This window comes from Vulpes lagopus, chromosome 1 (genome assembly GCF_018345385.1).
Source record: "Vulpes lagopus strain Blue_001 chromosome 1, ASM1834538v1, whole genome shotgun sequence".
NCBI lineage: Eukaryota > Metazoa > Chordata > Mammalia > Carnivora > Canidae > Vulpes > Vulpes lagopus.
In genome coordinates, this window is record NC_054824.1 from 106,504,640 (window position 1) to 106,518,480 (window position 13,841).

The window sequence follows — 13,841 nt, forward strand, 5'->3', positions numbered from 1 at the left end:
TTCTCCTCTAGGATTTTAATGGATTCTTGTCTCACATTTAGATCTTTCATCCATTTTGAGTTTCTCTTTGTGTCTGGTGTAAGAGAACGGTCTAGTTTCATTCTTCTGCATGTGGATGTCCAATTTTCCCAGCACCATTTATTGAAGAGACTGTCCTTTTTCCAGTGGATAGTCTTTCCTGCTTTGTCGAATATTAGTTGACCATAGAGTTGAGGGCCCATTTCTGGGTTCTCTATTCTGTTCCATTGATCTATGTGTCTGTTTTTGTGCCAGTACCACACTGTCTTGATGACCACAGCTTTGTAGTACAACTTGAAATCCGGCATTGTGATGGCCCCAGCTTTGGTGTTTTCAATATTCCCCTGGCTATTCAGGGTCTTTTTCTGGTTCCACACAAATCTGAAGATGATTTGTTCCAACTCTGTGAAGAAAGTCCATGGTATTTTGATAGGAATTGCACTGAACGTGTAAGTTGCCCTGGATAGCAGTGACATTTTCACAATATTAATTCTTCCAATCCATGAGCATGGAATATTTTTCCATCTCTTTGTGTCTTCCTCAATTTCTTTCAGAAGTGTTTTATAGTTTTTAGAGTATAGATCCTTCACCTCTTTGGTTAGGTTTATTCCTAGGTACCTTATGCTTTTGGGTGCACTTGTAAATGGGAATAACTCTTTAATTTCTCTTTCTTCAGTCTCGTCAGTGTACAGAAATGCCACTGATTTCTGGGCATTGATTTTGCATCCTGCCAAAAACCTTTTTTAAAATAGAGTCACTAAATGATGAAAACCATAAATTACAGCCCACTTGGGAAAATTTCTGATATTGCAAAACTGACAGAGCCCCTTTCCTACCATTAACTGGACTCGCTTAGATACTAAAGCTAGCAAAGTCAGCAAGTTAAAAAGGAAATATAGATCAAATGAGTTGGAGAAAAGTATAATCTTATCAGATAAAACACTGGAACGTGATAGCACAATGAGTTGATATTTTAATATTTCTAATATCTTAGGGGATACCTGGGTGGCTCAGCGGTTTAGCACCTGCCTTCGGCCCAGGGTGTGACCTCAGAGTCCTGGGATTGAGTCCCAGGTCAGACTCCCTGCATGGAGCCTGCTTCTCCCTCTGCCGGTGTCTCTGCACCTCCCTCTCTCTCTCTGTCTCCTTCTCCCTCTCTGTCTGTAATGAATAAATAAAATCTTTAAAAAAAAATCTAATGCATACAATGATCATGTCACTATTTTGACCAGTTTCAAAAAGGATGAAATAAAGGCTTGGAGAGATTAACTTTTCGAAGATTAGCCCAAAATAAAATACAGATCAGCCTCTGTTGTCATCACTATATTACACTGCTTCTTATAATTACAGCAATAATATAATGACTCTGTACTATGATAAAAACTCATTTAATAAGAGCCCTGTGTGGTAAGAGATTATAACCCCTGCTTTACAGATCAAGACACTGGTCTTTAAAGAATAAAAACTGGGATATGAGCCCAAGGCAGTCTAACCCTAAAGTCAGTGTTCAGAATCACTGCACCAAATGATCCATCAAAAAAAAGTTCAAAGTTCTATCCAAAAAGAGTTCAACCCTAAATAGTAACATCTGACCTGAGCATCAAAAGTAACAATAAATACCATATACTGAACATCTGGCTATGTTGCAAAATCTGAGCTAATCATTTTTAAACCTTACCTTGTGTGGTACTTCTATAAATCCTATTAGGTGATGTTATCCCCATTTTATAGACGAAGCCAGGGAGGCTTGACATTAAGCAAACTGTAGGAGGCCTCACAGCTTCAAAGTGACTAACGTGTGGCATAAGCTTAGGTCTGCTCAACTCCAAAACTTGCTTTCTTAATCAGTAAGCCACAATGGAATAGTAATGGGAATAGGAAAGTACTATCAGATACATGCGTCTTCATTTTTTTATCAAATTGTTAGAGACTCCCTATTATTGTTTTCTTCTACAAATAGTAATACCAGAGTTGGCAAAGGTACATTCAACTGGCACATCATGCACTATTAATTATGTTAGAACTCTAGAAAGGAACATGGCAACACTCTTCAGAAGCCTTAAGAATGTTCCTATCCAGTAACTTCACTTCGTACGCATCTTAATTATACTAGTGTTCGATACATCTTGAAAATCTAGCTACCATATTAATTTGGCCTACAGAGTACAATCCTGTTTTGTTTTTAAATGGAGTATAATCTTTTGATTAGAGATTATTCTTTCAACATGGAACTACCTACTCAAGCGCTACTTCAGGGCAAATTACAGCCCATGGGAAAGCCCATCACCTGTTTTGGAAATAAAGTTTTACTGGAAACCAGCAATGCTCACTTCTTTATTATCTATGCCTGCTTTTGTGTTATGACAGCAAAGTTAAGACGTGGTGACAGATAACACATGACCCCACAAAGCCATCTGCCCTTTTGCAGAAAACGCTTGCTGAGTTCTAATTTTAAGTACTATAAAACTCTAATTGGAATACAGGCTTTAAATGAAAAACTTCAAACAACCTATCACTTGGAGTTTGCAGGTTCATTCCTATTCCTCATAGGACAGGCAGATCTAAATTAGGCAAACACTGGCCTGGTTTTCTCTGGATAAAAATGTAAACTTAAGTGGATATAAAGAATCAGAGCGCTCATCTAAGATTTATTTGACCTTCCTGTGAATACAGACAGGAAAGTCTAAGTTTTTCTCATCTTTAACCAATATGAAAATATACAACTATTAAACAACAGGGTAAGCAATATCCTCTTTCCTCATTAGAAAGAATTTTTAGGGGCACCTGGATGGCTTAGTCGGTTGAGCATCCAACTCTTGATTTCGGCTCAGATCTTGATCTCAGGGTTGAGAGTTCAAGCTCCGAGTCGAGCTCCACAATGAGCATGGCGAAGGGATGGAGGGAGGGAGAGAGAGAAGGAGCAAAGTACCACAAACCTTGCGTATTTTTAAAGGACATAATGGCCTGTCTGTAGGGGTTTGGTGCATCTGCAGCATCAGTCAGGTTGGCCAGCACAAGCAGAAGCAGGAGGCTTTGGTTGGCCAGAGGGGAAGAAAGTTCTGGAGTAGCAGCTGCTTTGCTGCCCACGCCACCCAGTGTGAAGACAGTCCAGAGGCCAGCTAGAGAAGAAAACAAACAGTTAAGGTGTGCTGGGACTGGTAAAATGGATATGCCTATTTCTGTATGATATTCTATATACTTAATAGTATTTAAAAGTTTGAAAGAACACTCTTTTTCCATTATTAAAGTAAAACAAGTTACTTGAAAATTCTCACACTGCCCAAGGATATAAAATTTAAGACTAGGGATCCCTGGGTGGCGCAGCAGTTTGGCACCTGCCTTTGGCCCAGGGCGCGATCCTGGAGACCTGGGATCGAATCCCACGTAGGGCTCCAGGTGCATGGAGCCTGCTTCTCCCTCTGCCTGTGTCTGTGCCTCTCTCTCTCTCTCTCTGTGACTATCATAAATTAATAAAAATTTAAAAAAAAATTTAAAATTTAAGACTACCATTTCCTACTCCCATAATTCCACTTCCACTTCCCATAGATAACAACCACTATTAAGTTTCCTCTATCTTTCTAGATTTGCTTTACATATCAAAACATCTACATAATTATAATAAAATTTCACAACAACAAGAAAATTTCACGGACAAGCTTATACCAATATATTTGAAAGCACAAATAAATACTAATATATCTAGAAGATACAAAATACCAAAACTGGTCAAAGACAAAAAAAAAAACCCAAATGGACAAATCACCTTCGAAGAGTAGGAAATGGAGTCAAAGAACTAGCCCTAAAAATCAAATTGAATCCAGATGTTTTATAAGTTAGTCTACCAAGCCCTCCCAGTACAGACAATTCCCATATTACATAAATAGCTCCAAAGTATACAAGAGGTATATTTACACAACTCATCTGACAAGCCCTGAAAAATCTCCCTGATATAGAAACTGAAAAATGATTGCATTTAAACCAAGAAGGAAAAATGAAAACAGATTTTTAGATAGATTCAAACAAAAGCAGATGAAATCCTATTGAAAAATTTGTTAAAAGAACAAATGCATCATGATCGTGAAAGTTTTGTCTCTGAAATGCAAGAATTGTTCATCATTTTAGAAATCTATTAATTTACAGGTATACCTCGGATACTGCACGTTTGGTTCTAGACCACTGCAATAAAGTAAAGAGCATTGTGATAAAGTAGGTCAAATGAATTATTACCACTGCATAGAAGGTTATGTTTATACTATAGTGTAGTGTATTAAGTGTGCAATAACATTATATCTAAAAAGCCAATGTATATACCTTACTTAAAAAATACTTTATTGCTAAAAAATGCTAAGCGTCATCTGAACTTTCTGCTAGTAGTAATAACTGATCACAGACCACCATGACAAATGTAACATTAATGAAAAAATTTGTAATATTGTGAAAATTACCAAAATCTGACACAGAGACACAAAGTGAGCAAATGTGGTTACAAAAATGAGATCAACAGGCTTGCTAGATGCAGGGTTGTCACAAACCTTTAAAAAAAAAAAAAAGGCAGTATCTGCAAAGCACAGGTATGCCTGTATTTCTTTTTTTTTTTTTTTTTTTTTTTTTTTGTATTTCTAGTCTGTTTAAAAAGATGGAGGAAAAGATAATCTGGTCCATTTTTAAAATTAAACTTAAGATCTATTAAGAATTCTTATAAGATAGAAAAGTAACCTCTTTAGATTCTAAAGTCTATCTAATCCGAAATCCACAGTGGTTACACACACGGGAAGAACTCCCACCAATATCACCACCATCACTACATCACTACTGTACTACTGGTACTCTAAGCAAAAGTGTTTAAGGCAAAGAGGAAAAAAAAAAAAAAAAAAAAAAAGACCTCCCCTCCCGCCCCCCCCCAAAAAAAGGAAAAAAAATTTCATTATTTGCAAGCAATCTGTGCACTGTCCAATAGAGTAGCCACTAGCCACTGTGGGTACTGGGCACCTGAAATGTGGTTAATCCCAAATGCATTGTGTGTAAATATAAAACACTGAATTCAGAAGACATAATACAAAAGTAAGAATTTCACACTAATTTTTAAATATTGATTACTTGTTGAAATTATAACACTTTGGACATACTACATTAAAGAGTACTGTTAAACTTCAACTGTTTCTTTTTACTTTTTTAATATGACTACTCGAAAGTTTTAAATTACATGTGTGGTTTGCATTTATGGCTCACATTTCTATCAAACAGAGTTATCTCATTTCTATCTTGATTCCTAGGACATCAAGAAAATCAACTGACACACTATTAGAACTAATAGATTTTGGTACAGTTCTAGGACTAAAAAAATCAAAAACCTGCCTACGCATGAGCAATAAATAACTACAAAATCCAATCACTATAGCAACCAGTCTAATAAAATCTTCAAGGATCAACACAAAAGAAATGTGTAGGATGTTGAGGCCGGTAACCACAGACCTTGAGACTGAAGGCCATTTAAGATCTGAATATAGAGGTACAATGTATTTCTGGTCAAAAAGGCAAGACCACAAAGGGTGCTGGGTTGTGCAGTTGGTTGAGCGTCTGACTCGGTTTCACCTCAGGCTGTGATCTCAGGGTTCAGAGTTTTAAGACTGAGTCCCATAATGGGCTCCACGCTGAGTGTGGAGTCTGCTTGAGTTTCTCTCTCCCTCTGCCTCTCCTGCTCAGGCTCACTCTCCTGCTCTCTCTCAAATAAATAAATAAATAAATAAATAAATAAATAAATAAATATAGATAGATAGATAGATAGATAGATAGATAGATAAATCTTTAAGAAAAGGCAATAATGCAAAACTTCCCCTAAGTTAATCTAAAATTCAGTACAATCACTATCAAAATGCCAAGAGGAATTTATGTAATATTTTGTAATACAAAGCAAATAAAATGTTGCTGGATGTAAAAACATGTAAGAAACAGTTTTTAGGAAGAAGTAACCTGGTGAGGAATGCTCCTTATTAAACAGCAAGATTTTTATAAAATTAACATCATTTAAAAGTGAGAGACTGGCAGTAGACAAATTAGTTTGATGGACCAGAAATGAGTTCAAGTTCAGAACCACAGCCGGGGTGGCTCAGCGGTTTAGCGCCACCTTCAGCCCAGGGTGTGATCCTGGAGACCCGGGACTGAGTCCCACGTCGGGCTCCCTATATTGGAGACTGCTTCTCCCTCGGCCTGTGTCTCTGCCTGTCTCTCTCTCTCTCTCTCTCTCTCTCTCTCTCTGTGTCTCATGAATAAATAAATAACATCTTTAAAAAAAAGAAGAAGAACTACATATATTTAAGAATTAATCTTATGATACAGGTAATATTCCAAATCAGTGAGAAACAAACCAAAATTCTGGAAATGTCTTTGGGACAAGAGAGTTTAACCATTTCCCCAGTATTTAATTATAAAAGCATGTGCATAAACCTTGGGTAAGAAAGCCTTTTTCTTATGTAAGAAACAAAAATCAACTCTTTGAGGAACCTCCACACAGTTTTCCAGAGTGGTTGTACCATTTCACATTCCTACAAACAGTGCAAGAGGGTTCCCTTTTCTCCGCATCCTCTCCAACATTTGTGGTTTCCTGCCTTGTTAATTTTCCCCACTCTCACTGGTGTGAGGTGGTATCTCATTGTGGTTTTGATTTGTATTTCCCTGATGGCAAGTGACACAGAGTCAATCGGAGAAGGACAAACATTATATGGTCTCATTCATTTGGGGAATATAAATAATAGTGAAAGGGAATATAGGGGAAGGGAGAAGAAATGGATAGGAAATATCAGAAAGGGAGACAGAACATGGAAGACTCCTAACTCTGGGAAACAAACTAGGGGTGGTGGAAGGGGAGGAGGGCGGGGTGTGGGGGTGACTGGGTGGCGGGCACTAAGGGGGGGCATTTGACGGGATGAGCACTGGGTGTTATTCTGTATGTTGGCAAATTGAACACCAATAAAAAATAAATGTATTATTAAAAAAAAGAAACAAAAATCAAGAAGCTACAAAGAACAGTAATTGGACTACTTAAAATATTAAATAGTTGGATGTGATTAAGTATATCCCAAATGAGTAAGAGAGGAGAAAATATCTACAACATACAAAACAGAAGATGATATTTATTTTTTTAAAAAAGACTTCCTGTAAACCAGTAAAGCCAACAATGCAAAATAAAAGTGGGCACTAAAAATTCAAAACAATATAGAGAAATTAATGTAATAAGATCATCAAGAAAACAAAATTTTTTAAAGATTTATAACATGCATATTGATAATTGTATAATAGAAAATCACCAACAGTAAGAAACCCAAGTGGTACCAGATTTTGGAAGGATATTTGGCAGTTCTCATTCATGCCCCCAGCAACCCAGGAATTGTTTTTGTTTTTTGTTTTTTTCTTATACCAGAGACCACTTGAGCAGGCAAATAAAGAACCATGTACGGGAATGTTTAATAGTGTTTATAAATGTTAGAACAGAATCAATGTAGGTACTCACCAACTGTAAGTGGTTACGGTAGTTATGGTTTATCTATACTATGGAATACAATATGGGTTAAGATATCCGTGTATTAACAAGGAAATATCTCTAAGATATACTATTAAGTTAAAAAAATGCAAGCTGCAGAAAAACTGAGGTAATAACTTAAAAATTACTCACCTAAATCACATGTGTGTCTATAAATATTAAAAACAAAAACAAAAATCAGGAAGGACTCCCCAAAACAGACTGTTGACTATAGAGAACAGATGATCACCAGAGGGGAGATGTGTGGGGGGATGGGTGAAACAGAAGATGGGGATTGAAGAGTGCACTTGTCAAGATGGGTACTAAGCAACGTATAGAATGGCTGGATCACTATACTGCACACATAAAACTAATAAGACACTGTATGTTAACCATGCTGGAATAAAAATTAAAAACTTAAAAAAACCCAGGAAGGACAAAGTATACACTGTACTGGTTGCAGAAATCACCTCCAGCATGGAATTCAAGAAAGATTTCTGCTTTCTTTGTATAAATTTTCTGTAAGTAGAATTTAACCAGTAATAACCAATAAATAACAACTAAATAGAACAAAGTAGATCCCACAGGTATGTGATTATGTAGAATATGGAAAAACCTCATCAATCTATCATTAAGTGAAAATGCAAATCACAGAAGAGTATATATACACACAAATAATTTTAAAAATAATAAATAAATAAAAATAAAATATTTTTTTAAAAAAACCACTGGTTTTTAAAAAACCATAAATATACATCCCTCTGCAGGTAAATGCAGGTACAGGTGCCTGGCTCTTGATGGCAGGCAGCTCTGATCACAGGCAAAAGCAGTGAAGTGGCCTGAAGGGAGTCTTATTTCGTTCCTTATTCTTCTGACTCTTCTAGCATGGACAAATTCAAGCACAACTTTCAGTTAAAAACGTTGACAAAAGAAATGAGGAAAAGAAAGAAAATTCCCGGTCATCAGCCCCCCAAAATGTGATGTGGTGCACACTTAGGATATGGCCATTATTGAAAGAAAAAAAAAAAAAAAAAAAGCACCTCCTGACAATTTTGGAGGGATAAACACAACACGTTAATGCTGATAAGACCTCTGATGGTGGCAATGGGCATGATATTTTAGTCTTTGTACTCGTCTAGTGTTATTGTTGTTTCTATTACTTATTACATTGGGCAGATGGCATTTGTAAATAACACTTTTGTTAAGGAAATTAAATGCTTTTGTAAAGAAATTTTAAATAGATGGCAAAATAAAATTAAGAAATGTTATTTTTCCTCAACTAACATAAGCAGATACTTTTCATTTCTTCTTTATACTGCCAACAATTCAATGTGAACATTTGTTCATTTTTAATATTTTACATTTTCTGTTGAACACACCATGGATACCTATCACTATATCATTTCTCACATAATTGTGGTCCTGCAAATCGCAGGAGCTGGGATTTCTGTGACTCACTGGAATGACTCACTATTAACTCTGAAGAAGCTGTTATGGGGGGGAAGGTAAACAGGCCTTCCTGCCCAAGTTTTTCCTAAAGGAGTATACAGGGAAGCTCAAAAAGCACAGCATATCCGGTATACACCTTGAGCACTGGTACAAGCAAAAGAGGCCCCGGAGGAGAAGTTAGTTGAAGGATTTTTTTTTTTAATGTAGAAAACATTTTAAAATGATTGAAAACGACAGAAAAATTTCTGTTAAGCACTGTGCTCCCTGCTTTTCATTAGGAAAACTTGGATATCTGAATAAAAATTATCAACTAATAACTGATCACTATGCATCACAAATTTAAAATTATTCAAAACATGTTCACAATACAGTTGAGGGACTTGAAACATTTCATAAGAAAATCACAATCATTTAAGAAAGTACCACCAGAAGCTAAGTATTATTTGTTTTGGGACTGATTTGTTGTTTATCTTAACATTAGAAAAAATTTCCTTCTACTCAGAGTAGGCCCCGTGACTGTGTACCCCTACATCCACCACTTGTACATTCCAGGATTGCAAGCAAAGAAAAACACAATTAGGAAGTTCAATCTGCAAGAAAAAATAATAATCACAAAGTGCTCTCCAAGGTAAAAGATAAGTGGGGTTTTTTTGTGTGTTTTGGAGTCTCTTCACAGCTGTGCATCTTCAGGACTAGAATTAAGAGCTGACTACTACCAGACAAATTTCACAAAATTCTAAGAACACAACTTCAGTCCCCCTGCCCCCCCTCCCACACACACCTCAGGTCTCCCCAGGCAGACTGAGAAGCTGCATATAATGCTAGACAAACTCTTTGTCAAGAAGCTTGCACAGCCCAGCTCACCCCCAGCACACACAGCCTCCTCCCTTTCCCTGGTAAATATTACTGCAGTGCTGCCTTTCCTCATAGGGAGAAAGGAGGCAGCCTGCCATTGCCTACATTGTAGTTTAAACTGGCCCATAACATTGGACCAGAATTCTTCCAAAAGTTCGTTTCTTTTTGCTGATCCAAGCCTCTGATCTATGACCCAAGAATCTTAGTGGAATTGCATTTTCCTGTTGGCAAACAAAATTTCTCTCCACCAGAAAAATAAGGGAAAGTTACAGTATATTTCCTTCTGTTCTAAAAAAAGCAAATTAAGGATGGTCTCCCAAGAGCTTTAATTGTATCCCTCGGGTCTTCCAAATAAACTTCTAAAACTGATCTAACTAAACTAAAAAGTACTGAAATTAACTAAAAGAATATGCTGATTCAAATTTTTAAAAGTACTGACTCAAAATTATTTATCCTTAACAATAAAAATGCGAGGAAAATACAAAGTATGACAGACTGAAACATCAACAAAATAATCCGGGGGGGCGGGGGGGGACCTCTCATTGAAAAAGTGTTGAACTCAAGATTAACTATTATTTTAAGACAATGAAATTAAGGTAAATTACTGTTTTTTATCTTACTAAACACACTATTTACCAAAGTAAAACTGATTTCTTATATCTAACAAATACATAACATTAATTATTTAGTTGGAACTATAAAAAAAAAAAGTGATACTATACACTACCATCTGTGGTTATAAAAATATGCTTTAAAGGGTCATATTCAGGGATTCCTGGGTGGCGCAGCGGTTTGGCGCCTGCCTTTGGCCCAGGGCGCGATCCTGGAGACCCGGGATCGAATCCCACGTCGAGCTCCCGGTGCATGGAGCCTGCTTCTCCCTCTGTCTGTGTCTCTGCCTCTCTCTCTCTCTGTGACTATCATAAATAAATAAATAAATAAATAAATAAATAAATAAATAAATCTCCCTCTGTCTGTGTCTCTGCCTCTCTCTCTCTCTGTGACTATCATAAATAAATAAATAAATAAATAAATAAATAAATAAATAAATAATAAATAAAATAAATAAAATAAAATAAAATAAAATAGTCATATTCATACATTTGGGCCTGTTATTATAACAAACCAGATATCAGTTAAGAATTAAGGAGAAGGCAGGTCAGCTATCAGAAATATGTATGAAAGTTCTGCTAGAAACATTTCAATCAACACAGGTAAAAGACTATAATTAGTCAATAAGTACTTACTCAGCAAGTACCTATTAGGGTGAGGCTCTGTGCCAGGTACCAGAAGTACAAAGAATAAAAAAAAAGTCCCACTTGACCTCTGAGGAAGTCAACAACAAAAAGGGGAGACAAGCACTCAAACAACTACAATACAATTTTAATTTTTAATTTCCATAATGGTTTAATAAATATATCTACCTCTTCAAACAACTGTGCTTTACCTATGTTATATGTAGTAAAATAGCAGGAAAAGATGATTTACCCATAAAGAAACTGAACAAACATTCCAGGGCAAACAGTGGGGCAAAGTCCGCTAATTGATCCTAATACCATGCTCCCTTTCCTCCTTTTTATTAATAAAATGCCCTAGAATTGGGCTGAGCAGGACTACATTTCCTGGTCTTTCTTATAGCACACTTTGGTCATTTGACTAAATTTCAGCCCATGGGATATGACTGGCAGTAGCATATGCAGTTTTTAGGTCATATCCTCAAAAAGAAATTATTTACTCTTCACATCCTCACCCTTCCCCTGGGCTGGAACCACAGCGTATGGGAGACAGACAGATCCAACTCTGTCCATGAGGACACCACCCAAAGGGATGGCAAAACAAGATAGATAGAAGGAACTCTGGACCCTGGATGACCTCAGGAAGCAGACCTGCCTAGACCCCTGGACCAGCTTAGACTTTTATGCGACAGAAATGTACACCTTCTGTCTTGTTCAAGCCATTGGTATCTAAGCTCTATTTGAAGTCAAACCAATATCCTAACATAATTATGTGTTAGAACATTCCAGAATATCATTGCTTGGTTAGACATTTTTGTTTTTAACAAACAATAGTTTTTTTTTTAATTGTTTGCACATAATTCTTAATTGCCGTGCCCAACTCTGTCCTGACTGCCCATGCACTTGTATACATTCAAGTCACCATTTAGTAGGGCCTGCTACAGGCTGGGCAAAGTGCAAGAAACCAGACTGGACAACGATGAACCCAATGACACTGATGCCGCCCTATGCATGGAACTCACGGTCCAAAGGAGAAACGAATGTGAAACAGAGACCAGCATGGTGCACCCGGGTGGCTCAGCAGTGGAGCATCTGCCTTGGGCTCAGGGTGCAATCCCGGGGTCCTGGGATCGAGTCCCACATCAGGCTCCTCGCAGGGAGCCTGCTTCTCCCTCTGCCTATGTCTCTGCCTGTCTCTCATGAATAAATAAATTTTTAAAAAAGAAAAGAAACAGAGACAAGCAAATAAACTGTAATGAGTTTGTAGGAGGACAAAAAGAATTCTGCCTAAACGTCAAGGTTGATCCTTGAAGAAAAAACACAGTCCAGCAATCTATCAATAATAGATTTATAGACTCCTTCTGAATTTACTACTCAACCAAAAATGCCATTCCACTTTCTCCTATTTCTTAATTTTCTTTCTTCTTCTACTTCCTTTCTAGCCTGGAAAACCCTTCAAGGTCCAAAGCACACCTGTCTGCTCTAATACACAAAGCAGAATGCAACTTTTCTGTCCTCTCCACTCTCACAGATGGTTACATCTTTCCCCATCTCCCCCTGCACCTACTATGTTACCCACGAGCAACACCTCCTATGGACTCCCTGGCTGATTTGTTTTCATATTTTATATTCCTTACAAGGCTCTGACTTCTTTTGTTCCTTTACTTACTTCCTTTCACTTTGTTACTTCAGTTGCTTACCAAAGGATATTTTATTTTTTTTTAATTTTTTTTTAATTTATTTATTTATTTATTTATGATAGAGAGAGAGAGAGAGAGAGAGAGAGAGAGAGAGAGAGGCAGAGACACAGGCAGAGGGAGAAGCAGGCTCCATGCACCGGGAGCCCGATGTGGGATTCGATCCCGGGTCTCCAGGATCGCGCCCTGGGCCAAAGGCAGGGGCCAAACCACTGCGCCACCCAGGGATCCCCCCAAAGGATATTTTAAAAGTGTATAAATAACACAGATTTTTATATTTGAGTCTTTTAAAAGTTTATAAACACAGATTTTATATTTGCTATTAAAGGAAAAGCTCACTATTTTTAAAGGTCTAAACGCTGTCAAAATCAACTTTAATCCCATATTTTAAATTATGTTATATTAATGCTGATTATGGTACTACAGGAGAGGTACTTTTTTTTTTTTTTTTTAAAGATTTACTTACTTATTTATGATAGACATAGAGAGAGACGCAGAGACACATGAGGAGAGAGAAGCAGGCTCCATGCCGGGAGCCTAACGTGGGACTCGATCCCAGGACTCCAGGATCGTGCCCTGGGCCAAAGGCAGGCGCTAAACAGCTGAGCCACCCAGGAGGATCCCACCCAGGAGGATCCCACCCAGGGATCCCCAGGAGAGGTACTTTTAAGACATTAGTGGTGGGACTGTAAATGGGTTTAACCTTTAAAGGACAACCTAAGCAAAGCACCTCACAAGCATCAAAACTATACAGACACGGGCACCTGGGTGGCTCAATTAAGCATCTGACTCTTGATTTCAGTTCAGGTCATGATTTCAGTGTTGTAAGATTGAGCCCCATGCTGGGCTCCATGTTGGGCATGGAGCCTGCTTACGATTCTCGCTCTCCCTTTCCCCTCTGCCCTTTCCCTACTCTCTCCCGCTTCTCTTTTTAAAAAGTGGGGGGAGGAACAGTGACTCTTTTTCTATGTAACCAACTTTATGTTAAGAAAACGTGATCTCTGGCAACAATTTCTTTTCATGTTAAAATGAACATAAAGCAGCAAGATATACAATCTTGAACTACAGCTG

The 13,841-nt window shown here is 37.5% G+C and overlaps 1 protein-coding gene across 4 annotated transcripts in view; it reads right to left on the reverse strand.

Annotated features, from left to right (window-relative positions):
- DYM (dymeclin) overlaps window positions 1-13,841 on the reverse strand; it is a 348,746-nt gene that overhangs the window by 204,435 nt on the left and 130,470 nt on the right. For all 4 annotated transcript variants that reach the window (XM_041746593.1, XM_041746584.1, XM_041746566.1 and 1 more), the window contains one exon: window positions 2,955-3,137. In XM_041746593.1, coding sequence (XP_041602527.1) covers window positions 2,955-3,137 — 183 coding nt within the window. The remainder of the gene's footprint in view (window positions 1-2,954; window positions 3,138-13,841) is intronic.